General features: G+C 42.7%; 1 protein-coding gene across 2 annotated transcripts in view; it reads left to right on the top strand.

Annotated features, from left to right (window-relative positions):
• The window catches only part of MTMR12 (myotubularin related protein 12), a 65360-nt gene that overhangs the window by 24173 nt on the left and 15857 nt on the right, over window positions 1–25330 (top strand). For both annotated transcript variants that reach the window (XM_049648236.1, XM_049648235.1), the window contains exons 2-9: window positions 561–621; window positions 3224–3366; window positions 4690–4762; window positions 5729–5859; window positions 7122–7215; window positions 10625–10754; window positions 17059–17134; window positions 25077–25186. In XM_049648236.1, the coding sequence (XP_049504193.1) occupies window positions 561–621; window positions 3224–3366; window positions 4690–4762; window positions 5729–5859; window positions 7122–7215; window positions 10625–10754; window positions 17059–17134; window positions 25077–25186 (818 nt within the window). The remainder of the gene's footprint in view (window positions 1–560; window positions 622–3223; window positions 3367–4689; window positions 4763–5728; window positions 5860–7121; window positions 7216–10624; window positions 10755–17058; window positions 17135–25076; window positions 25187–25330) is intronic.

A 25330-nucleotide genomic window follows, 5' to 3' on the forward strand; every position in this document is an offset into this window, starting at 1 on the left:
TAACCAACTGAGCCACCCAGGTGCCGTGGTTTTAGGTAATTTAGAATGTTCCCATCTGCCTTTACTGGGTCTTGGTATGCTACAGAGTAGGTGGGTCGAGTACTGACTTGATACATTCATATTTTCCTGTTCTTCAAACCCTTTACATATATCTATTATTTCTCAAGAACACACAGTCTATCTTTTGTTTTCGATCCTTGATTCTCACTGGAGGAAGAGAGGAGCCATGTTGTGAAATGTCTTCCATTCCTTCTCTGACTCTGTGTTTGAGCTGCCTTACTTTCTGTGTAACAGTTGTTCCTTTAGGTAGGGAGTGCTCATCCCTGCCCCTCCACTGGGGGCAACTAATAGTTGTCAATCCCAAATAGGTTAGTGCACTGGACTAATTTGCTGGAATTTTCTGTCTTTTTGTTAAAAATACATTTTTAAAAAGTAACTAGCTTGTCAAAAAACTCCTGAGGGTATGTGACATTTAGTGTGTATTCGAAAACATGGCTTTATGTTACCCATTTTGAGCCCTTAAACAAAGAAAAATATTACCCTTTGCTCTTCTCTTTTAGGAAATTCACACAAACGAGAAGGAAGTAACAGAGAAGGAAGTCACTCTTCACTTGTTGCCAGGTAATGGTCGTTTAGCATCAGACCTCATGTGCCACTCAAAGCCAGTGATAACTTATGTCATCCCTAGTATTGCTATATATAAACTCCTTTGTTTTCATCCAGAAGGCATATAACAGGAATGAGTTGGACAAAAATATCAAGGTCTTTAGTTCAATCACTACATATTAGGTCTGAGTATTATAACCTCTGCCAAGAATTTTTGTTTCCCCCTCCCCGCAAGTTGATGAAAATCAACCTGGCAAATTCACCTCCTTCACAAGCAAATAAGCCTTTTTTGCGTCACTGTACTTGGACACATCCAGGATTCTGGTCTTCAGTCAGGAAAATTCTGGTCCTCTCCAGAGCCCTACATCCCACTTCCCCATGCAGCTGCCCTAGACTAGCACGGCTGCCCAGGCCCCCCGCAGCAGCGTTGGTGGGTGGCCTCACCTGTGGTCTTCTGCATCTGAGCATAAGTGCCAGGCAGGCTGTGGTTTACTAACCTTGGGACTGCCAGGGTTTTGCTCTGAGGTCATCACTGAGGAGTCTGGATTGGTTGGATATTTTGAGATGGAAGAGAGTGACTCTATACTTTCAGTCAAGCTTTGATCATTTCTGAATTCAGAAACGGAAACTACTTGGTGGTCTGTCCCCTTCCATATGTGGGGCTGTCCTGGGAATTGTGCATTAAGTTCTTCCATTTTCTTTTTTCTAATCCCAGTAGCCTTTTTTTTGTGAGTTTTTGTTTTTAGGTATATTTCCCCCCAAACAGTAGAGGCCTCATTCTGGTACTGTTTACCTTATTCCAGTTTATTGGGAGGATATGATTACACACAAGTTTCTGACTGATCCACCTTATTTGGTAAATATATTGGGGTCCTGAAACTTAAAAAAAAAAGTGTCTAAATTTCAAAGGTTTGTATGTTTTTTTGTTTATTTTTTTACAATAATGGCCTAAACCTTAATCCATATACCACATTTTCCTTCCTTTTCTTGGGTTATAGATTCTGATATTAACTTTCATTTTTAGCTCAGTGCTACGTGCATTCGCCCATCCCCTGGAGTACCTCAGGTCTCTTCTAGATGCACAGCCTCCATTTCTTAGACCAGACCATGATCTTTTCCAGCTCCCACCTCCCACGATTCGAGACTTTATCTGCACACACAAGCTGGTGGCTGTGGCACAGCATGTGCCTTGCTGACAGACTAGCACATCGCTGGGTGTTGTGTTAGCTGCTCTGGTGCCCATGTCTCGTCTCCATTGCGCGGCCACTGACTGACACAGCCTGCCTGGTCTCGGGGACACACTCACACTTAAAAGCTGTTTCACACTAGGAGTTGAAAAAGCACAGGAAGCTTTGCTCATATATTTTCCACCTTGAACCAGCTGAGGCGCTTTTTCTGGGACTGTTTAAACCATAACGAGGCCCCAGCTTCATTGTTTTCTTCAAGCTCTGTGGTCTCAGTAGAGGCCGACCTAGTGACTGAGCCATCTTTTTGTATTTCCTTAGGAATTAACCCCTTGGGAGGTGGAAAAATATACCATAATATGTGTCCCTTGATTGTCTGAGTGTCTGAAAGCCTTCTTTATTTTCATGTTGCAAGTTAGACCAAGTGAATTTTGAGCCAAAAAGTAAATTTAAAGTCATTGAGGAGAATATCCAGAGGGAAATTCTGAGGGTCTGAGATGGTTGTCTGTTGAAGGGAAAGAAAATGCCTTTTTTTTTTTTGTTGTTCTAAAATATTTGCACTTGATTTTTTATTTCTTCCATATCCTTCTCCTTTTCCTGCTCTCACCCACATGTCCAGCCCTCATGAACTTCTCTTCCATGGAGCAGAGAATGCTTACCTATCCCTAAATCCTAATCTTTCTGACTGTAAAGAGAAGAACTCTCTATCTGCAGGAAATACAGCTTCTCATGCAGGCGGGGTGCATGCAGATAGAGCAGGAAAGGCGACACACTGAGAGGAAATACTCTCAACTAAGAAAGAGAGGAAACAATTTTTTTCCCACAAACCTCTGACCTCCCTTTTCCTCCCATCCTTCTCTGTGGAGCCAGAATGAATGTGATCAAGCTGCACCTCTGTGTCTGAGGAAGCCACCTGCGAGCCCTTTGGCCAGGGAGGCACCCGCCATCTTTCAGCGATTGCAGAGTGAGAGATGGCCCACTCTCACCGCAAAGTGGGCTTGAGCTCTACGTTCCAGAGCCTTTCTGATTTCATTCATTTAGGGTCATTTTCATTCATTCATTTTCATTCATTTCTGTACCACACCTACCTGCTTGGGCCCAAGTAATAGGAACACTGAGGTCTGCACTTGCAAGTGTAGCTGAGATCATTTTCACCTATTGGACACTTTCCTGGTTCACAGTGAAAAGGTAGAGAAATGCCCTGTGTGAAGGTATATCAGCCATTTTGCGTTCACTTATGAGTGGTCCCTGCTCTGCTTCATCTCCACACCTAAGGTTTGCCGCTCCCGCTGTGCTGGAAAGCGTAGAGTTCTGAAGGGCTGTGGTGTAGTGTGTGTTTGTCTTTCCCGGGAATGGAGCTGGGGAGGCTTTTACTGTTTGCATACTGTATGTTCCCTGAGGACTCTGAGGAGGGCTTGTTTGGTTTTGATCAGGTGAACAGCTGCTTTGTGAAGCCAGCACGGTGCTGAAGTATGTCCAGGAAGATTCCTGTCAGCGTGGGATCTATGGGAAACTTGTCTGCACAGACTTCAAGATTGCTTTCTTGGGCGATGATGACTCTGCATTGGATAATGATGTATGTATGAGCTGCGTTTGGTTCAGTTTGTGGGGAGCAATAAAATTGTGGCCCCATTGTCTTTTTTCCCAGTTCCTCAATTCCCCACCATGCTCGTCACCCTCACAACACACATGAAACACCAATGACAGAGGTCCTCAACACCAGAATGCCGTCTGTCCTTTGGAACCTCTTTTCAGTTGTAGGGCCATTCTAAGTGCCCCAGGTCACGCTGGCTTGCATCTGACTTCATAGGTTGACACCATCAACTTTTTCTTATTTTCTTCTGTATTTCAGCACAGTATGTATCACTCATTGGAATCACTAATCTCCCCTAATACTAGTTCCCCGTGTTTTCTCTGTACTAAGCTGTCCCTCAAATTCAAGAACTGAGTTCGATTATGAAACTGATGCTTGCAGCACTTGAATTCGGGTTTCCTTTGCCCTGAGTAGCAGTGCCCTTGTAAGACCTGGAGAATGGGCAGTGGAGTGAAGGAGAGGCCTGCCCACGCCACTCGGAGAGCGCTGTACGTTGATGCAAACCCAGCCGTCCCAGCCCACCCTGGCTGTCTTGGAGTGTGGGCTTCTGTGCTGCTGTCTGCTCTAGTGGCTTGGCTCCTTGTCCTGTGCAAATAGAGACAGCATTCACGGATACTTGAATCTCCCAGCGTTTGCTTCCTAAACCTGGCTTCCCGTAGCTCTGTCACTCACCTGTTTGCATTTGTGAGGACTCTAACCTCCCAGAGTGATTGTGTGTGGCACGGCCGGTTAGCCTGGGAGCAGCCCAGGAATGGCATGTTGTGCCTGGCTTTGAAAACAAGGTGCTTACCAGCTTTCCTTGCACACTTCGTCATCTCTTACTCGGGGAATGTGCCTCCATCTCCCTGTTTGTTTTTTAGAGTGTACACTCTATTTTTCCTCAGTTTTATTGAGCTATAAATAATAACATTGCATTAGTTTAAGGAGTATAACAGAATGATTTGATAGATGTATATCAATATATGTATATATTGCACAATGATCACCAAAGTAGGTTTAGTTAACATCTGTCATTTCCTATAGTTACCAATTTGTTTTACTTGTGATGAGAACTTTTAAAATTACTCTCTTAGCAACTTTCAAATATATAATACAGTATTATTAACTATAATCATCATGCTGTGCATTACATCCCACGATTTATCTCATAACTGGAAGTTAGTACCTTTGGACCACCCTCACCCATTCTTCCATCCCCTCTCTGGTTTTTTTAATGTGCAGTTGGAAATCAGTGATTTGTTCTGCCTTTAAATGTTTAATAGGGCACAGAAAAGAGTCACAGTTGTTTCCTTTTGAATCTTTTAGGAAACCCAATTTAAGAATAAGGTTATAGGAGAAAATGACATAACACTCCACTGTGTTGATCAGATTTATGGAGGTAAGTATCTTTTCCCCTGGGGTGTTGCCAGCCTTTGAAAGTATAGCTGATAATGACAATATTTTTATGGTTCTTTACAGTTTACTAACATTTCTTTACATACTTATTTTGTTTAAATCAGTTCTATGGATGATAAAATTGAGATGTATAGTGGCTTGTTTGGGGTCACTTAGCTGGGGGAGCTTGGACTTGAACTTGGAACCTATTCTGAGACTCCACAGTGCCATTAAGTGTTTATTTTGAGAGTGAGAGAGAACATGCATGCATGAGCCGGGAGGGGCAGAGAGAGAGGGAGAGAGAATCCTAAGCAGGTTCCACCCCCAGGGTGGAGCCTGACATGGGGCTCCATCTCACAATCGTGAGATCACTACCTGAGCCGAAATCAGGAGTTGGATGCTTGACCGGCTGAGCCACCCAGGTGCCCAGACAGGGCCACTATATGCTAGATCACACTTGTGGCTGTCCATGTTAGCTGTGTAGGTTTTACTGTAAAGTCTAATCTGAGAAAGATTTGTACTCCATGTCTTTTCTGCTAAGGGTCAAGCTTCTCTGTGCTTCACTTCTCTATTTTTTCAGTCAGGGCTTTTTCAGAAATCATTCAGTAGCTGTTTAGATCCCAACACCAGTAGGTGCAGCCTGGTCCGAACTCTGGGACAGGGAGGGGCCCCTGCCATAAACCCAGGAGTTGAGTGTCCTGAAAGCATGTCCCTAGTGACTCCCTTTCATTTTTTGTAATGTTAGCTTTTGGAGTCAGTTTTGCCGATAGTGGCCAGTTCATTTTGGTCTCGTGCAGAGGAACGAAGAGCCTTGCACATTCTCAGAGCCGGGCCCTTGCTCACAATTACTTAGAAGACAGTACCTTTCCTCTTACTTTTGAGAGGTCCTAATAGTCTTTCTTGTTTCCTTAGCATTGACTTTTTGCCTTCTAACATGATTTCCCTTCCTGATTTCATCGTTGATGTGTAGTGTTTGATGAGAAAAAAAAAACTCTCTTTGGACAACTGAAGAAATACCCCGAGAAACTCATCATCCACTGCAAAGACCTCCGAGTATTCCACTTCTGTCTGAGGTACACAAAAGAAGAGGAAGTCAAAAGGGTAACTAGTTGCATGTATTTTTAGGTTTTCTTTCCCATCAGGTTTTACCACTAACTCTTATTTTTGGCTTATATTATATGATGGTGGAGGGGGGAACATGCCTGTCTGCAAAGTGAAATTGGTTATAATCCCATATGCTTTGATTAGAATTGAGAGAGAATTGGGGAAAACATGTCTATTATGATGGCACCCATTTACCTTTAATTCTTCAGTTCGTAATGTTTTGATTCCTGGAAACTGAAGAGTGGGAGGTAGGAAACCAGGGTCAGGAGGCAACCTTCTTCTCCCACACCTGACAGTCTTTCCAAAAAGTAGTAGCAGAGACCCCCAGCTCCTGGAGTGGATGAGTTCGTATCTGGGAGGTAGTAGAAGTATGCGGGAGGGAGGAAGTGGTATAGGGTCGGACGGGCAAAGCTGAGTTACCAAATGAGGCCTGTGATTTTGGACATTAAGAAACTTAATCTGGTTGCTGCAGCAAATTGAAATATATAACTGTATGAACTGGTTACAGGGGTCACTGTAACTTCCAAGATTTGTCTTACTGAGGTATCAAAGGTCTCAAACTTGCCACTGTAATGGTAAATACGTCAGGGGAGACCTGGTAGGGGGACGCAGCTCACCTGTTGTTTCTGGTTACAGTTGAGTTGTGCACACTTACAAGTAAATCCTTGGTTTTCTTTTAGGGAGTGTGAGAGTTCAGTTAGAACAATAAGCATGACTCTGGTATCTATTCTGAGCAGGAAATGAGTGGTGCAGACAGGGAAAAGTCCCAGAGAAGCCAGAAACTTCATTTTGAATGATGATTTTAGTCATCTATCCAAATATACTTTAGTTTGCAACTTCAAACAAAAAGCACAATGGATTGATTTCTTTTTCTGATCTTCTAGAAGAAGGTTGTAAAGGCCACAAGTCGATCAGAATAGCTAAATGTCTTGGTTATTGTTTGATATAGCCCTCTGTCTCTGATGTGTCAGATTTTTAGAATATCTGAATATGGCACTTAAGCTTCTGTAGCACCTTGATTTTGAGAAATTAGACGGTTTTTAAAAATATCCCTAGAAATTCAAAGCTCTTAGAAAACCTGACAAAATTGTTAACATTCCATTTATTTGGCATTATTCCAAAAGATAAGATCATAGAGACCTCAACAAGAGTTTGTGTTTGTGTGCTGCCCAGAGGAGCCTATTAGCATGACTAAAAACCTAGACTCAGTGTTTATCTGCCAAAAGCATGACTGTACCCATTGTTTGGTTCTTTTCTAGATTGTCAGTGGCATAATCCATCACACCCAGGCTCCCAAACTGCTGAAGCGATTGTTTCTGTTTTCCTATGCTGCTGCTGCACAAAACCACGCAGGTGAGTGTCTTCTGGGCTGTAATTTGCAGGCAGACCCTTTCAATTCCTACAGAAACTAGCAGGAGAAAACCCATCCATGAGCTTTTTCCTCTCTCCTAGCAACTGGTTGCCTCTTGCTTGGGTGATTCATTCAAGATTCTTATTAAAAAAAAGAAAAGAAAAGAAAAAAACTTTTTTCTTTTTTCCTGCAATCTTTGTTGCTGTAATTTATCTTTTAGGTTTATTTGCTTTTTGTGAGGGATTATTGGCTTGATTATTTCTTACGAAAGGTAAAATCAACGTATTATAACTGGGAATGTGAGACTATAGAGAAGCAAAATTCAGGTAAGTTTAAAATAATCCTGTTTGTTCCTGGGTTCTTTTTTTTTTCACTTTAATGTACTCGATCTCATTTCATAACACTCAAGAGAATGTTTTGCATTCTAGAAAGCCTTTAAGCAACCAGAACGTGCTCTGTAGCAGATATTTTGGGGGAAGTGGAATAGTTGTACATAAGGGAGCACATCAGAAAACAAGTGTGCTTACAGAACTTAAAATCCCAAGTGTTTGCCCTTCAGTTCAGGGAACAGTCCTTTACTAAGAAACTTCAGTCATCTGAGCTATCAATAATGCCCAGCACTGTTCAGTGTTTCCTCAGATGTCTGTCTGTACCTTCCCTCCATCTCTCTCCTCGGTCCGTGCACTCACTCTGCCCATCACCCGTAAGGTCACATTGATGTCAAGTGACTCTGGGTGTTACATGCTTTTCGTCAGAGAAGTGGCATGCTGGAGTACAAAGTTGAACTCATTTGGTCGGCATTTTTTGAACGCTTGCTGTGGGTCAGGACTGTGGGGATGGATGTGAATACAACTAAATCCCCATCCTCTGAGCATCAAGTCAAGCAGAGGCAGCGGAGAGCTGTGTCCTCTGGTGGAAGGGCCTGCCAGGGACACAGGGCACAGGGGGTGCCTGAGCAGATAGTGGAGGTATGGGAGTGTCTGGTGGGCAAGGAGGCGTATTTTAGGCAGAGGGATTAGCACGTGCAGAGATGTAGATATCTGAAAGAGCAGGTTGCCTTTTGGGAACTATGGTGACCTAGTAGAAGAGCTGCGAATTTTGGTGTCTGTCCCACCTGAATTCAAATCCTTGCCCAGCTGCTCAGTAGCTGTGTGATCCTGGGGATGACACTAAACTCTTGGGGCATCTGTTTTCTCATTTTCAAAACAGCAGCATTCATGCCTCTGATGAAGTGTCGTGAAGATTATAAATTGTTAAATGTGTGGCATATAAGGTGCAGTAAGTTAAAGAGGGTTAATTGAAAGTGTAACTGCATATTATTTGGGGTGGATTATGTTTAGAGACTTGATTACACACTAACTTAAGATAATGCTCAGCTCTACTGTTAGACTGAACATAAAATTAGTTCCTTAATTTCATAAGTTCATCTTTGTGAATGACAGATCTTTTCACTGGAGCTGTACATATAAGTGCTGGGTAACTGGCTTATAATAGCTTGTTGCAATATGAGATATACAAAATATGACTTGTTGGTTACTGTAATTTTTATAAACATTTATTGAGTTTGTATTTGAAAAATCATACTCTATTTTTAGGAATTCTGCTTTTTCCTTATATCCTGATTCTTGGTCCAGACTCTACATAGGACAGTTTCTTGGCTCGCTAACACTAGGTTGATCTGTGTTCCAAAGCCCTTCGTTTGATCGACTCTGGCAGTTTCTTCACCGTGTGGTGCCTTTTTTGTGTGTGCCAGAAGGCCGAGGATATGTGGCATCTTTTATTCTATTTTAATTCCATCTTTTTCTTATCCTCCTTCCCACCCCCATTTTTTGAGAAGTAAATGTTATAACTGATAGATGCTAATTGACCAATTAGCTTTTGCATTGAGTAGGGGTGTGTAGAGATGGGTGCTTTGCAATCTGAACATCTTTAGTTATTTCCTGGCTTGATAATTCATGAATGTGATTTGGCTGAAAGGTCCTGAATACTGAAGACATAGCATTTTAGGGAAGGACTTACTGGTGTTGCTAAGAATATTATCTGTTTTTGAATTGGAGTATTATTATTTGTGTTCATGGGGAATTTTTTTTTTTTTTTTGCATTTATTACTTTATGGAAATCCCTTATAGCTGCCTGGGTTTTAATTCTGGTTCTGTCATTGCTTAGCTCTGTGACCTTAGGCAAGTTTCTTGACCTTTCTGTGCCACATCTATAAAATGGAAGATTAATATTGCATACGCTGTAGGATTATGAAGATTGAGTTAATAAGATGTAATATGCTCAGAACGGCACCTGGCACGTACTAAGGGCTATATAAGTGTAATCACTGTTTTTGTCATTATTCCTATTATCTTTTGTACTATGATATGATTTGATTAAAAGGATCATGGGGGAGGGGAGCCTGTGTGGCTCAGCCGGTTAAGCATCTGACTCTGGATTTTGGCTCAGGTCATGTTCTCACAGTTCGGTTCATGAGTTAGAGCCCTGCTTTGGCCTCTGCGCCCTGACCTTGGGGAGTCTGGTTGGGATTCTGTCTCCCTCTCTCTCTGCCCCTCCCCTGTTCACATTCTCTTTGTCTCTTTAAAAAAAAAAAAAAAAAAAGCATGGGGGAGTTTTATCAAACACTGTTTTTCCCAAAAGTCTTGGGTTTTGTTTGTGTGTGTGTGTATGTTTTGATGTGCAACAAAGGGCTTGAAGTAACTGATTTGCATAAATACCTGAGACTGTTTTGGTGCGTGCCACCCTGCAGTCTATGGCTTGGGAGAGGGCCACGGACACATCTGTCGGGTTGCAAGAGTAACGCTCCTGGACATTTCCTCCTAGCAGGGAGTAGCAGGGCAGGGTGAGGGGCAGAATTCTCCATCACCAGGGTGCTGTCCTTTATAAGCCCCAACCCTCACTGTGGCTGTCTGATCTGGTGATGGCCTTTAGTAACCAGGTGTCACACTGGAAAATCCTCTTGCTGGCGGTCATCTTCAAACTGAGGGAAGATTTACATTCAGGCATCTGACATGCTATTCAAATGAGTTTGCCATCTTATGCACATGTTGGTAGGGCTAAAAATATTTTATTATTTTAGCATTTGTGCCAAGCCTGTCTTCTAGTGCTTCACAGGATCTTTTATGTTATGTAAATTATCTCATGGTCAGATGACTGAAAATGGAGCTACAAATTACTTTTGCAAGGAGTGGAGCAGGAACACGTCTAGTATGAGGAGACAGGCCCTTGGTCATAATTTTGGGTTAATGACAAAAAAAAGGAACCAGGTTAGGATTAAGCAGTGAATTTACTGTGCTTGGATAAAAATGGGCTTAGTGGGCAAAATTGGGGCTTAGAGATCTACTTTCACATCATTAAAATACTTGTACTTCACGACAAGATTTTATTGTCTTTTCAAATTTGTTTTGTTAGCCACCGATCCCAGGAACCATACGGTGATGTTTGACACACTTAAGGACTGGTGTTGGGAATTGGAGCGGACCAAAGGCAGTGTCAAGTACAAAGCAGTGAGTGTCAATGAAGGGTATAAAGTCTGTGAAAGGTAAGCATTCAGTGCTCTGCCTTTTTTTTTTTAAACAGCTTTATTGAGATTGAATTCACATGCCATACAGTTCACATATTTGAAGTACACAGTATTTTGAGATCTGTTCACAGAGCGTGAAACCATCACCACAGTCCATTTTAGAACATTTTCGTCAGCCCTAAAAGAAACCTCATGCCCCTTAGTAGTTGCCCCCCATGTGCCCTCAACACCCCTAGCCCTAGGTAACCTCTGGTCCACTTTCTGTCTTTATAGTTTGCTTATTCTGGAGATTTCATGTAAATGGAATCATATCATAAAGTGGTCTTTATGCTTGGCTTCTTTCACTTACCGTGATGTTGTCAAGGCTCGTCCATGTTGTTGCATGTATCAGAATTTCATTTTTATTGTTGAATAAGATTCCATGGTATGGATGTACCACATTTTATTCATTCATCAGTTTATAGACATTGGGTTGTGTTCCCTTTTTGGCTGTTTTGAATAATGCTGCTATGAACATTTGTATACAAGGTTTTATGTGCACAGAGGTTTCCAGGTCTTTTGTGTATATATATTTATATATACGCCTAGAAGTAGAATTGCTGGCTCATGTAGTAACTCTGTTTAACTGTTTGAGGACCTGCCAGACTGTTTTCCACGGTGACTGTACCATTTTACACTCCCATCAGCAGGGTGTGAGGTTTCCACATTTTCCCACATTGAAACCATGCTTAAGAAAACCTTAAGGTGTCCCTTAAAACATTCAGAAATGAATTTGTGTCTTTTTGTGTGTGTCTTTTTTTCCATTTTATCTGTAGTCCAAGTGTAAAACGATTAGAGGCATTTTTGAATTTATATTGTGTATTTGCTTTACTTTTCTTGGGCACTTTATTCAGTAAAAATCTTTGAGTGGCTACTGTCATGCCAGGTAGTGACCTAGCTACTGGAGATACAGCACTAAGAATTCCTGCCCTCCTGGAACTTTCATTCTGGCAGGAGGCAAACTATGAGAGAACAAATGAGTGAATAGCGTGTATTAAAAGGTAGTAAGTACTGTGGAGAAAATTAAATCAGCAACGGACTAGGGAGTGCTGGGGGGTGTTGGTGCGGAGGTTGGTCAGGCACAGGGGACAGTGCAAAGTCAAAGACCCTGAGGTGGAATCTAGTCCGGCTTCTGTGAGGAACAGCAAGGAGCCCAGGGGCTGGGGAGCAGTCATCAGGGGACAGTGGAGTAGGGGTGAGGTCAGGGCGCAGAGGGGTGGTTGAATGGTTACGGTAGGAGGCTTTCAGAATTTATCATGCGGTGAGGAGGAGTTTGAGCAGAGGCGTGATGTGATCTGACCTACATTTTTAAAGGATGACTCTGCATAATCCTCTTTTAGAAACTTGAATCTTATCATTTTGGGACATATTCCCCAGCACGCTGCTAATAGTTTCATAAGATTTGTATTTTTGTAGAGCATTTTGTATTTATGGTTCTGATGGGCCTCTTCACATCAGTTTTGATTTTGATCAATCTCAAATATCTATCAAGTTAGCTCTCCTGACACAGCACAACCTGGAGTGACAGTGGGGAGGGACCTGCAGAGCAAGTGTCACCTCCCCATTCCCACCCTCCTCCTCCGCTCTTTCCTAGTCACAAAGCTTGGAAAGGGAAGGCTAGCTCTCCCTCAGAAAGAACTTAGAAACCCCTGCACCCAGAAGGTGGTAGCGTGTAATGTGATGTTGACACTGATAGAAGGCATCCCCGTTCTCAGAAATGTTTTTAAAAATCCTGCCACGGACTGATTAAATTCATTAGGATTTGTGTAGTTCTCAGCGCACCAAAAATATACTTGGTAGGGAAGGCAGGTGGGGAGAAAGCCTTTAATGAGTGGTTAGCAGGGAAAATGAAGCTTTAGCAAGATTTTAGTGCTTAGAGCACCTGGTGCCAACACACCCCACCTTGGGCTGCCCTAGCCACACATACTGTCCTCTACCCTTTTCTGTCCCAAGGGGAAGAGACGGGGCAAGTTGTGCTTTGTTTCTCACCCGGACCAAGGTGGTGCAGCCTGCTGGTCTCCCCAGTGTTCATTGCCTGTATTTACAAGACGCTTCGTGTTTGACTCCTGCCCGACTGCCTTCTGTCCAGTCCCCTGGCCACTCTGACCCCCTGCCATAGACCTTGCCTGAGTGGTCTCCTGTTGGGGGTGCTCCTTTGTCTTTCAGCTGCAGGAGGGTAGTTCCTTCCAGCTTGTGTGTCAGATATTAGCCCAGGTGTTACTTTCATAGGGAGCCTTCCCAGGGCTAGGCCAGGTCTCTGGGAGAGCTTTCATTGCACTTACTGTATGCCTCTCTTCACAACACTTCCTACAATTGTGAGTTTATTTTTATCTGTGTCACTGTTTGGAAATGTTTGCTTCTGCAACCTGGCAGCTCTGGAGAGATTCAGGGGCACTGTTTTTGTTCATCACTGTATCCTCAGTCCCTAGTACAGTGCCTGGTTTTGAGAGGCACTCAATAAATAGAATGAGTAAATTAATGGAAGTCCTTCCTTCAGTAGTGAGAGGGCACTCCAACCAGTTTGGATAAGAATAAGAAACTGAGTTTCTGCTTCATCTTCCAAGGTCACAGCTGGCTCTTTACCAGTCTTCCTTCTGAAAAGCCTTTCTCTCATCCTGCCTCCTGTCAAGGTATCAGAAGGCCCGTTACCCTGCAGGGTGCATGTAACACAGTGGAACGTATAAACCAGTGCTGCCTCAGGAAGATATTGCTGCCCCGATGTTGTCACTCTGAGGGTTTCCTCACCCTAAGTAAGGCTGTGCCCGAGTGGATTGGACAACTTTCCTTGAATATTTATTTTGAATATTTCCTTGAATAATAAAGTCGTCCTGTATTGGGAAAGGCTGTTTACTTGAAACTTGTCCTAATGACTAAAATGACTGCTCTCCAAGGAGGGAAGATTAACTGTTTGTGGACATTGGGAGCCTCACAGCAGAGACTCCTTAGAACTTCCTTGTAGTTCACTGGGACAGGAGAGAACATCTTGAACTCCCCTCGCTGGTGCACAGCTGTCCATCTCTGTGCGCCCTCCTTTCTGTAGCCACTGGATCTGACATTTTTCCCCCTTTGGTGAAAGACTATTTATAAGAGAAAATTAACTGGCTAACCAACATTGTAAAATAGCCTCACTTGTAGGGGAAGACATGCAAATTTTTTAAAACTATGTGGCCCAGGAGTGCCTGGGTGGCTCAGTCCGTTGAACATTGGACTCTTGATTTTGGTTCAGGTCGTGATCTTGCGGTTTATGGATTTGAGCCCTGAGTCGGTTTGTGGATTTGTGCCCTGAATTGGGCTCTGTGCTGCCAGTGCCACTGCTTGGGATTCTCTCTCTGCCCCACCCACCCTGCTCACATGCACGTGTGTGCTCTCGCTCTCTCTCTCTCTCTCAAAAATAAATAAATAAAAATAAATAAATAAAAATAAACTAAAAAATAAAAATATTGTGGCCTAAGCTGGGGAGGGAGCTGAGACTTGGGGCTGAACCCACCACACAGGTGGCTCCCCTCTGCAGGCTGAGAAACAGTGGTCTGTGTATACCATCCAGGGCAGTGCTGCTCCCAGTTTGCGCAGCTAAATCACCTGGGAGCTCGTTAACGTGCAGATTCTGATCCACTAGGTGTGAGGTTGGGCTTGAGAGTCTGCTGTCCAGGTGATGCCGCTGCATACCTGGAGCGGTAGGGTCTTCTAGAGCAATAACCATCATCCTGTTTCTATACCAGGAGGGCTTTTCAGCTTTGGATTTTCTTCTTCAGGTTTCTGATATTTCATAGTTCTGGGCTGGAGCCTGGACATAAGGAGGTTTTTAATTTTCCCATGTGATTTTAATGGGCAGCCTGATTCGTTGATTTGTGAAGAGGTATTTATGTATGTATGTATTTCTTTTACTTCAGTGATAACACCTGAACAAGGAACACCTTACCACCCACCCCCTTAAGCACACATCTAATAAAATATTCTGGACACTGCAGACTTCAAAAGCCAAATAATTCTTAACAGTTTTGATGGTTTGAAGTATCTTCTCCTTGACCAGTAGTTTCTAAACCTGATTTTATATTATAATATAATGGGCACTTTTTTCTTTTTAAACACCTTTAAGATTTTTTTAAGTGGAAAATTTCAAGCAGTATAAAAGAAAAGAGAATATGATGAATTCCCTTTCATTCATCACCCACCTTCAACAATTCTCTTTTTTTAAGTTTTTTATTTTGAGAGAGACAGAGTGTGAGTCAGGGAGGGCGCACCTGCCAGCACAGAGCCCAGTGTGGGGCTTGAACCCACCTGTGAGATCATGACCTGAGCTGAAATCAAGAGTTGGACGCCTAACCAACTGAGCCATGCAGGTGCCCCAGCAATTTTTAACTCGTGCCTAATCCTATTTTCTCTGTTTCCCCTGAATTATTTATTTATTTATTTATCTATCTATTTATTTATTTATTTTCCCCTTGAGTCATTTTGGAATAAATCCCAGACCTTACCACATTTCATTCATGAATATTTTGGTATACATCTCTAATAATTAAGGATTCTTTTTATAAATATAATCATAAAACCGTTGTCACCCCTTTCAAATTTAACATTAAAACCATCAATACCATTCAATAGCCAGTCAGTATTCAGAATGTCCCCATTGTTTTATAAACTTTTAAAACAATTTTTCATCTTTTTATGTTTTATCATTAATCAAGACTCAATGAGATTGATCTCTTGCCGTTGATTGATATGTGTCTTAAGTGTCTTAATCTATAGATTCTCCCACCATTATTTGTTTTCTTGCTTTTCAGTGTTTGTTTATTTTTGAAGGAGAGAGAGAGTGTGAGCGTGGGAGGGACAGGGAGAGAGAGAGGGAGACAGAATCCGAAGCAGGCTCCAGGCTCTGAGCTGTCAGCACAGAGCCCAACAAGGGACTTGAACTCATGAGCCGTGAGATTATGACCTGAGCCGAAATCAGACACCCAATGGGGAGCTACCCAGGTGCCCCCATTATTTGTTTTCTTGCAATTTATTTGAAGAAACCAGGCTATTTGATTGTTTCTTATAATCTAGATTCGGTTGGTGTTTAAAATAGTGCCCCCCAATGGATTGATTAGATTTAATGACTTGATCACATTAAAATTCTGATCTCTTCAACTTAGAAAGTCCCTATAAAATGTGCAGTGTGCATACAAGTGGCATCTGATTATTTTCCATTATAGTTACACCACAGTTAAACTTCTTTGTTAAGCTCTTTGACTGAAAGGTGTTTGTAGCTCACAGTGATGCAACTTACACAGGTTTCTTATTAATAGAAACCTGCATCTGTTAACTAGAGGAAGAGGTGGTGTCCCTGTATAGCTCTGATCTTTGCAACTCTGAAACCTAACTTTCCCACATCCTACCACTTAACAGGTTATTTTTAGAACCTAAAATTTCTCATGCAGAAACTGAAGTCATACTGGTTGGGTTCAGGGCGTAGCTCTCCTAATGCTTACTAGTTGTATAACCTGTGAAGGACCTTGGTGGCGCTGTCTCAATTTCTTTATCTGTGAAATGGAATAATAGTAGTACATACCTCATAAGAGTTGTCAGGAGGATTAAATGAATAATTTGTGTTACCTAATTAGAGTCTGGCATACAGTAAACACTTATTTGTTTGTTGTTGTCAGAGTGCTTGATAAAATGTCTCGGCAGCAGTCATCTTTTTTTTTTAAGTTCATTTATTTTCAGAGAGAGACCACAAACGGGGAGGGGCAGAGAGAAAGGGAGAGAGAGAGAGAACCCCAGTCAGGTTCCATGCTGTCGGTGCGGAGCCCAACACAGGTTGAACCCACAGACCATGAGATCATGATCTGAGCTGAAACCGAGAGTCAGATGCTTGACTGACCAAGCCACCCAGGTGCCCCTAGGCAGCAGTCATCTTAATTACTGGTTTTCATATTAGTCTGACTGAAACAACATGGATGCTTAATTGCCACTATATGATGAGAAAGATCACTGCCGATTTTGGAATTCATATATTTTTAGATATCACAGATTCCAGTCCCCTCATTTCATGGATGAGGAAACAGACCCAGAGAGGTGGGGTAGCTTACTTAGGGTCACACAGAATCCGAGGCAGAGCTAGGATTTGAACCCAGAGTCCCAACTGACTTGGCCAGAGATAATTCATGTGCATTTGCTCTTCTTAACAGGAAAATAAGGTTCATGTCCTGCCACTCTGCTTTTGCTTCCTCAGTTCATTAAAGTTGAGCTTTCATATTTAGTGAATTACTCTAGTACTAAAACTGGTGACATCTCTTTCTTCTAGATTGCCAGCATACTTTGTTGTCCCCACCCCTCTTCCCGAAGAGGATTTGTCACGCTTTCAGGGTCACGGCATACCAGTAAGTACATCTAGAAACCCTAATAGCCGTGGGTTGCTCATCAACCCATTCTGACAAATTATTCTATTTAAAGCCGTTGGCTTTGGTCCTCTGTTCAAAACTGATCCATAAATATCTCAGGGAGTCACTAAAAAAGTTTTTCTCTCAGACTTGAGGCTCCCTAGGACAGAGCTCTAAAGCTTTCACAGATGCAGTAGAGTTTTTAGCAGAAACATCTTAGAGATTTAAGAGGATTATGTATCTGTCTAGTGTTGAAAGCTAGCCTGATTTAACACCTGAAATCATTTTGAGGCTGAGCTAGCTGACCACCCTAAGGGAATAAGGTTTAAGATTCTTTTGGGCCCCACTATTAATTTTTGAGTGGGCGTGGCCATGTTTTCTCCCAGAGGCAACATGGAGAACTAACTTACTTTTCACAGAATAGACTGGGATGGGAGCCATATTTAATGTGTCACTGATCAAAGAAAGCAATACTTTGGCAGTTACTCCAGTTTCTAATTGGTGGTGGGAGTTGCCAAGCCTTCAGGGAATTTAGTAAGGAATGAGAATTATAAATAAATGCTGTGCTGTGCACATGGCTCGTTCACCAAAAAGGTCATTCCTGTATGGGAGTTGAGATGTTTAATCAGAGGTCACGTGCTCAGAAGCCCATGCAGGCAGGTAGGTAATGAGCTTGGCCCTTGCAGTGAACCAGATACCATCCGCCTGAGTTAAGGGGAGTCTGCTTCTCTGTGCCAGCCAATTTGTGCTGTGTGGGAATATGGGCCTTGTCTTGCCAAATATCTGATTTCTCAGGAGAAGCCAGAGATAGGGATTTTTATGTGAGTTGTGAGTTTTCCCAGTTTCTAAATGTATGCAACTGATTTAGATGTTTAAAAAACTCTGGTCTTTGGGCTAGAGTTGGCTCATGTCCCACCAGTTTGCAACCTTTGATTGAGAGCTGTGGTTTTCACACTTTCTGGTCTTAGCGCTCAACACTCTAAAACATTATCGAGGATTTCAAGGAGTTTTTGTTTATGTGGATTATATTGTTTCATATTTGCCATATGAAAAACTAAAAACTTACTGCTTATTTTAGCAATAAACTTACTACATTTTAATGTAAGTGACATATTTTTGTGAAAAATAACTATTGTTCAAAACAAAAACATAGGATAACAGTGTTTTACATTCTTAAAAATAGAAGACCACCGGATTCTTCTATCTGCCCCTTTCATTCAGTGTGTTCTAGTATGGTAGCGTTTGGTTGAAGTACATGAAAATCCAGCCTCACACAGATCCGTATTTGGGGAAGGGAGGAATATTTATTAACCTTTTCAGATAACTGAGAATATTGTTCTTTGATGGTACACCAAAAAAAAAAAAAAAATGATTGGTAGTTTCATAAAGGTTAATTGCAATAAGGAATCTGAAAATATAATGAATTTTTCATTCTCTGCTAAATTAAAACCCATGGGTCTGTCTTGTACTTGTCATAGATCTTAAAACATGAATGATTTTATGACGTTATATAGTGGTCATTTGGAAAATGTTGGTTCACTGGGCTATACAGATCATCCAAATATTAACTTATTTCCTTATATAATATAAAAATCAGAAGTGCCTGGGAGCTCAGTCAGTTGAATGTCCAACTTTTTTTTTTTTAAGTTTATTTATTTATTTTGAGAGCGCACACAGGGGAGGGGCAGAGAGAGGGGGAGAGAAGGAGAATCCTTGGGATTTTCCCTCTGTCCCTCTCCCCCACTTGTGCTCGATCTCATGCTCTCTCTCTCTCTAAAATTTTAAGAAATCACATTCATTAGCATTATCTTTGTCTTGTCAGAAGTCTGTATATTTTGGGAAGCTGTCCAGCTGGAGTCAGAGGTTAGTTTTACACAATGTGATTTTTGCTTGAAAGTTCATTTTTTATTTGCAACAATCTGTCAGTTGTTTTCCTTGAAGTGGCAGGGTCACTTCATTTTTTTTTTGAGGATGCATCTGCCAGATTCCAAAGTCTAAATACCCGTTGTTTGACTCGCACTCATTCTGTATGGGTTTTGGTTTTTTGGTTTTTTTTCCTCACTCATTCTTTCAATTCCATGGAAAGAGCAGCTAGTTCGCCTCTCAACTCAGGCACACACGTGCTCTTTCTTGTGACCAACACCATCTCAGTGCTTACTTCACACTCCATCGCACGGAATAGAAAGCGTATTACTATTAAATTGTCCATAATGGTCAAGATTAATAACATTAATAATTTTTAGTCCTTCATTAAGGACATTCTCAAGTGAAGGAGAATTTTTTTTCCTGTGTGTGGCAGCAAAGAATACAGTGGTGACCAATGGCATCTGGTGGTGGTGCCTTGGTTGGTGCTAAGACACCAGCACTTTTGCCCACCAGGGCTTTGCCATAGGTGCGAATGTCAACACTGTGAAAAGGACACAGTTACCTCTTAATATTTATTCTCAGAACACCTGAAAGGGTCTTGGGACCCTGCCCCCACCCCCCCACCCCCCACCATGCCTCCATCTCAACATTTTAAGAATTGCTGTTGTAGAAGGATGAAAATGAATGTCTTCATTTCTCAGCCTTTCAGAGATGGATCTAGGGAAAGAAGGTGAGCTCTGTGGGAAGAAACAAATACGAATTGTCCGCACCTGTGCAAACAGGCTGCTTTTCCACCTGGCGTTGTATGAAATTTTGATACTGTGTTCTAGCCAGGCCTTCAGGCTGAGGAGTAGGAAGTGTTCTGCTAAGACCTGAGTGGGGAGCCAGCAACATAACTTTGATAGAAACAGTAGGAAAGTGTTCTCACTTTTTCAGATCTGCCTTAATGATATGTCCTGGAAGTTGTTAGTGGAGTTTGCATGAATGGACAGCAGAAACATTTTGTACGTAATGGAATTTCCACATTTACCCAGGGAACACAGAGCTCTTGGTACACATAACGTAAAATTTGCCATTAATGGCATTTATGTATTCACAATGTTGTACAACCATTACTGCTTTCTAGTTCCAGAACATTTGCGTATCTCCATGCTTTTTTACCCTGACTTTTCAGCTAATCTGTTTTTTTCTTGCCTTCACTTATTTTCAGTGAAGACCTACATCGTTTGTAAATTCAGTCACATCCTTGCTCTAATAGCGACTTTGGCGTCCTCTACCCTCTGCTGTTCTCCAGCCCCTGAGTATTTATATTTTCTGGCCGCGGGGCTAGTGAACATTGCTAAAGATGATTCAAACCAAACAGCAGAGTGTTCCTTAATGGGATGTGCGAAAGCCATGTTACCTTGCCTCTGTTGGGCCTTTGTTCTGGCTCAGCAGTCTGTTATTTAACTCCTTTTGGATCCTGTATCATTCTTCCCTGGGGCTGGTGTAAACCATCTTTGCATTCTTTTTAAGTTTGTAAATTCCATTCTTTTTTTTTTTTTTTTTTTTTAAAGTTTTATTTACTTTAGTAATCTCTACTCCCAGTGTGGGACTCAAGCTCATGACCCTGAGATCCAGAGTCACAGAGTCACATGCTCTTCCAACTGAGCCTGCCAGGTGCCCCTGTAATTCCATTCTTCTTCTTTTTTTTTAAGTTTATTTATTTTGAGAGAGAGAAAGCCCAAGTCCAAGAGGGGCAGAGAGAGAGAGTCCCAAGCAGGCTCCACACTCGGTACAGAGCCTGACGTGGGTCTCAATCCCCTGACCATGAGACCCATGACCCGAGCCACTATCAAGAGTTGGACTGTTCAAACGACTTAGCCACCCAGGCAACCCCCCCTGTAATTCCAGTCTTAACTTTTGTACTGAGAGACAACATTTCCCCCACTTCTGTGGGATCTTGGACAATCAGCGACAAGACCTCCTCCCTCAGCTTCCTCCTTCACCTCCTGTTGTTTTTTTCTGTGTTCCTGTTTCCTTATCCTGAATCTAACTAAACATCTGCCTGGCTCTTGATCTCATCTGCCCTTGTTTTGTCTGGAGCCTGCTTCCATCAGTCTTTCGCCTTCCACGTGGATCTTTCCATGGTTCTGCTCTACCTGAAGGCATGTTCAAGCTTTCCCTAACCTGAAGAAGCCCCTCCTGAAGAGCTAAGTTGTTGTCTTGTTCTCCTTCCGACAAACATATTTCAAGACTCTACTGACCTAGGTTTCTCAGTTGGTTAAGCATCTGACTCTTGATTGGCTCAGATCATGATCTCACAGTTCCGTGGGATTGAGCCCCATGTTGGACTCTGCGCTAGCAACGAGGAGCCTTCTTGGGATTCTCTTTCTTATCTGCCCCTCCCCACTCACACTATCTCCATCTCTCTCTCTCAGAATAAATAAATGAACGTTAAAAAATAAAAGACTGTGTACTAACTGCCCCTACTTGTCTCTCTACTTGTTTCTTCTTGCGTGGTGACTTTTACCCCCTACTCTGCTGAAGGACCTTCCCGAAGTCACTATGCCTTGCGTATCGCCACCTCTCTTCCCCATCGCTGCAGGTGTGACCCTAATTATGTTCTCTTTTTTTGCTTCTAAATTCCTGTCTTGCTTTGGACACACTGTGCTTTCTTGGTCCTCTGACTTCCTTAATAGTTTCTTCTTTCTTACACTGGTGTCCAGTTGTAGATGATCCCCTAAAGCTCTGTCTTTGGCTCTACTAAGAGAGATACCTTAAGATGTACCAAATAATGAATAATCTCCCCCTCTCCCTCTTCAAAGTTAAATAGAATAGGGGCACTTGGGTGGCTTAGTCGGTTGAGTGTCCGATTGTTGATTTTGGCTCAGGTCATGATCCTAAGGTCGTGGAATTGAGCCCTACATTGGGTTCCACACACTGAGTGTGGAACCTTCTTAAGATTCTCTCGCTCTCTTGCTCTCCTGCACACTCTTGCGTGCACTCTCTCTCTTTCTCCCCTTCCCTCCCTCCCCCTCTGTCCCCTCACTCTCTCCCTCTCTAAAAATAAAAATAATATTTTTTTAAATAATAAAAGTAAACAGGATTAACAAGGAGTGATTCTTGTCTGTTGTCAAGACTTTTATACTAAGAACCCAGACAGAAATCATACATATTACAATAGGAGAAGACATGCTTTTGTTAAATTCTTATGAGAAGTATGTCTTTGACTAAGAATTTTGCTTGTTTCTGGGCGTATGGGTGGCTCAGCTGGATAAGCATCCAACCCTTGATTTCGGCTCAGGTCATGATCTCATAGTTCAAGGGTTCCAGCCCTATGTCAGGCTCTGCATTGACAGTCAGGAGCCTGCTTGGGATTCTGTCTCTTTCTCTGCCCCTCCCCTGCTCTCTCTCTTTCTCAAAATATATAAACTTAAAAAAATTAAAAATTTTGCTTGTTTCCTGTTTATTTTTAAAAGCAATACCTAGTGCTTTTGCTTTTATTTTATTATCTATTTTCAGAGTATTAAAAAAATTAAAAATAATTTTTTTAATGTTTATTTTGAGAGAGAGAGAGACAGAGCGTGAGCTGGAGAGAGGCAGAGAGAGAGGGGACACAGAATCCAAAGCAGCTCCAGGCTCTGAGATGTCAGCATAGAGCCTGACGCGGGGCTCGAACTCACAAGCTGTGAGATCATGACCTGAACCAAAGTCTGCCGCCCAACTGACTGAGCCACCCAGGCGCTCCTAAAAATTTTTTTTAAAAATATTTGTTTATTTTTGAGAGAGAGACAGACAGACAGACAGATTATGAACAGGTGAGGGGCAGAGAGAGAGGGAGACACAGAATCTGAAACAGGTTCCAGGCTCTGAGCTGTCAGCACAGAGCCCAACACAGGGCTCGAACTCAAGAACTGTGAGATCATGACCTGAGGCAAAGTCAGACACTTAACTGACTGATCCACTCGGGCATTCCTATTTATTTTTTCAAGTAGAGAATAGTTAGGGAATTACCCCAGAAGAGATGAGACAGGTATGGTTGTGCCCCAAAGAGAACATGAATTATGGTTGAATGTCACCAAGAGTTAACCCTTTCTATCCCAAGAGAAGAGATAAAAAGGATTACGGACCCTTAATTTCTTAGAACCTGTCACCTAGTCGTGGCTAAGAGTGTCTCTCCTTTTATCCAAGTGAGCTGCAGCAACTAGGGGCATGATTGCCTGGGCATTCAAATTACTGCCACCTTTGGCTGAGAGCTAGAAACTGTGTGGTGGTTTCTGTACGTTGCTTAGTATGACATTGGGAGAAGACAGCAGAGGGCCCTTTGATTTGTCTTAGTGTCCTAACACGTCCACCTTATTAGGAACCTTAAAGAGTCAAAGTACGGCCTGGCCCTGAAAGGGGAGGCATTGCTTTTTGGCATTTCCTAGAGCGGTCCTATGTTCCTCTGCCCTCACTCCCTGGGTGAGCTCGTTATCAGCTGGCTGCTACCTCCCATGTCCGGAGCCCCAATCCTGCCTTCCCCTCCTAAACTCATAACCCTCATCTAATGTGCCTCCTGGATAGCTGCACATGGGTATCCTGTTGGCACTGGACACCTAATACATCCAACAGCCATTCCATCATCTTCCCCTGTAACCCCAAGCCAGTTCCTCCTGGCTTTCTAAGTGTGGTGCAGAGTTATCGCCTGGATCGTGTGTTCATCTTGAACCTCACAGCCCAGACTTCTAGCCTGTCCAGTGGATGGCTTATACCATTCATTGCAGATGAATAGCAAAAAGGTATCAGTGCTGGATGGCAGAATTATAAAAAGCATCTTCCCCTAGGTTTTATCTTTGAGCTAAGGCTGATGACTTGGTCAGCAGAGCAGTGGCTGTGCTCTAGCCATTCTCAGCCCTTAACCAGGCCTTGATGGGGCACAGAGTCCACACAGTGCTCACCTGCCCTAACCAGGCTTGCCCTGTCCTCCGTTCCAGGCTCCACTGGCAGATTACTTTGCCCCAAGATCAGTTCTCATTTCCTTTTGTTCCTGCAAAACAGCAAACAAACTCTCCCACTGTAGCCAGAAAAGTGCCTGAACACCTGAACCTGTCACTTACAGTCATTCGTGTGATTTCTTCCTCTTTTGCCTTCCCTTTGTGGTTCTTTGTAATTCTCTTCTCTTATTTACCACGTTCTACCTTTTATTATGTTTGTGAATGCATTTCCCTTTTGAGAGTATAAGCTCCTTGGAGTAGACACACTATCCTCGCCCTCTTCACATCCTCTTCACCTAATGCAGCGCCTTGCATGTACGGGTCTGGTATCCTTTGTTGAGTAGCCAGCTTCCCGTTCTGTCTGGTGTGAACTTTCTCTACTGACAGGAGCTGCCTCCTTCTTGCCATCCAGGTAGAGCACAGCATTTAGACACACTGCTGCAGCTTTCAATGCAACTTGAGCAAGTTATTTGGTCTCTCCAAGCCTCAGTTCCTTGCTGTTAATGGAATTAGAAATCACCCCTGTCGGGGCACCTGGGTGGCTCAGTTGGTTAAGCGTCCGATGCTTGATTTTGGCTCAGATCACGATCTCATGGTTCGTGGGTTCAAGCCCCACATCGGGCACTGCATACACAGTGTGGAGCCTGCTTCAGATTCTCTGTCTCCCTGTCTTTCAAAAATAAACATTAAAAAGAAAAGAAAAGAAAACCTCAGTGTTTAAGAGGGGAAAGAAGGAAATCACTGCAGTCTGAGAGTGTGACTGAGAATCACATGAGTTAGTTGACATGAAGTCCCTGGCAGAGCAGGTTCACCACGGTGACTAGCCTAGTGATGGTGATGCAGTCATCTAGGCTCCCGGCACTCAAGCCCGGTCAGACCATAAGCAGGTCTGAGTGTAACTGTCTAGACCTGGGGGTCTTTTTTGTTTTTGTTTTAAGACTAAATCATTGTTTTTCATTGTAAGTAACTAGTCTTTGGCTTAACAAAGTTGAAAATATTCAGCCATTTCCTACCCAAGTTATACATTTCCCTGAGTAAATTTAAATGCTCAGCTTACCTTTCTCCCGCTGGATTGTGTATCTGGATTATGACTGAAAAACCTTTCTTCCCCTTTGCAGTTATGGTGTTGGTCCTGCCACAATGGATGTGCCCTTTTGAAAATGTCAGCACTCCCCAAAAAAGAACAGGATGATGGCCTTTCACAAATGCAAAAGAGCTTCTTGGATGGGTCAGTACTGTTCTACATTTTGTGACTGGTTAGCTCGAGTTCTTGTTTTCCAAAGAAGCTTCATTCCTGTTTACCTGCTGATAGCTTAGTGCTCAGGAATACCATAGAGAGGGATCATTTTTAATCCCTTTGAAAGGAGGGGCG

The sequence above is a fragment of the Panthera uncia genome (assembly GCF_023721935.1).
Source record: "Panthera uncia isolate 11264 chromosome A1 unlocalized genomic scaffold, Puncia_PCG_1.0 HiC_scaffold_17, whole genome shotgun sequence".
NCBI classification, from domain to species: Eukaryota; Metazoa; Chordata; class Mammalia; order Carnivora; family Felidae; genus Panthera; species Panthera uncia.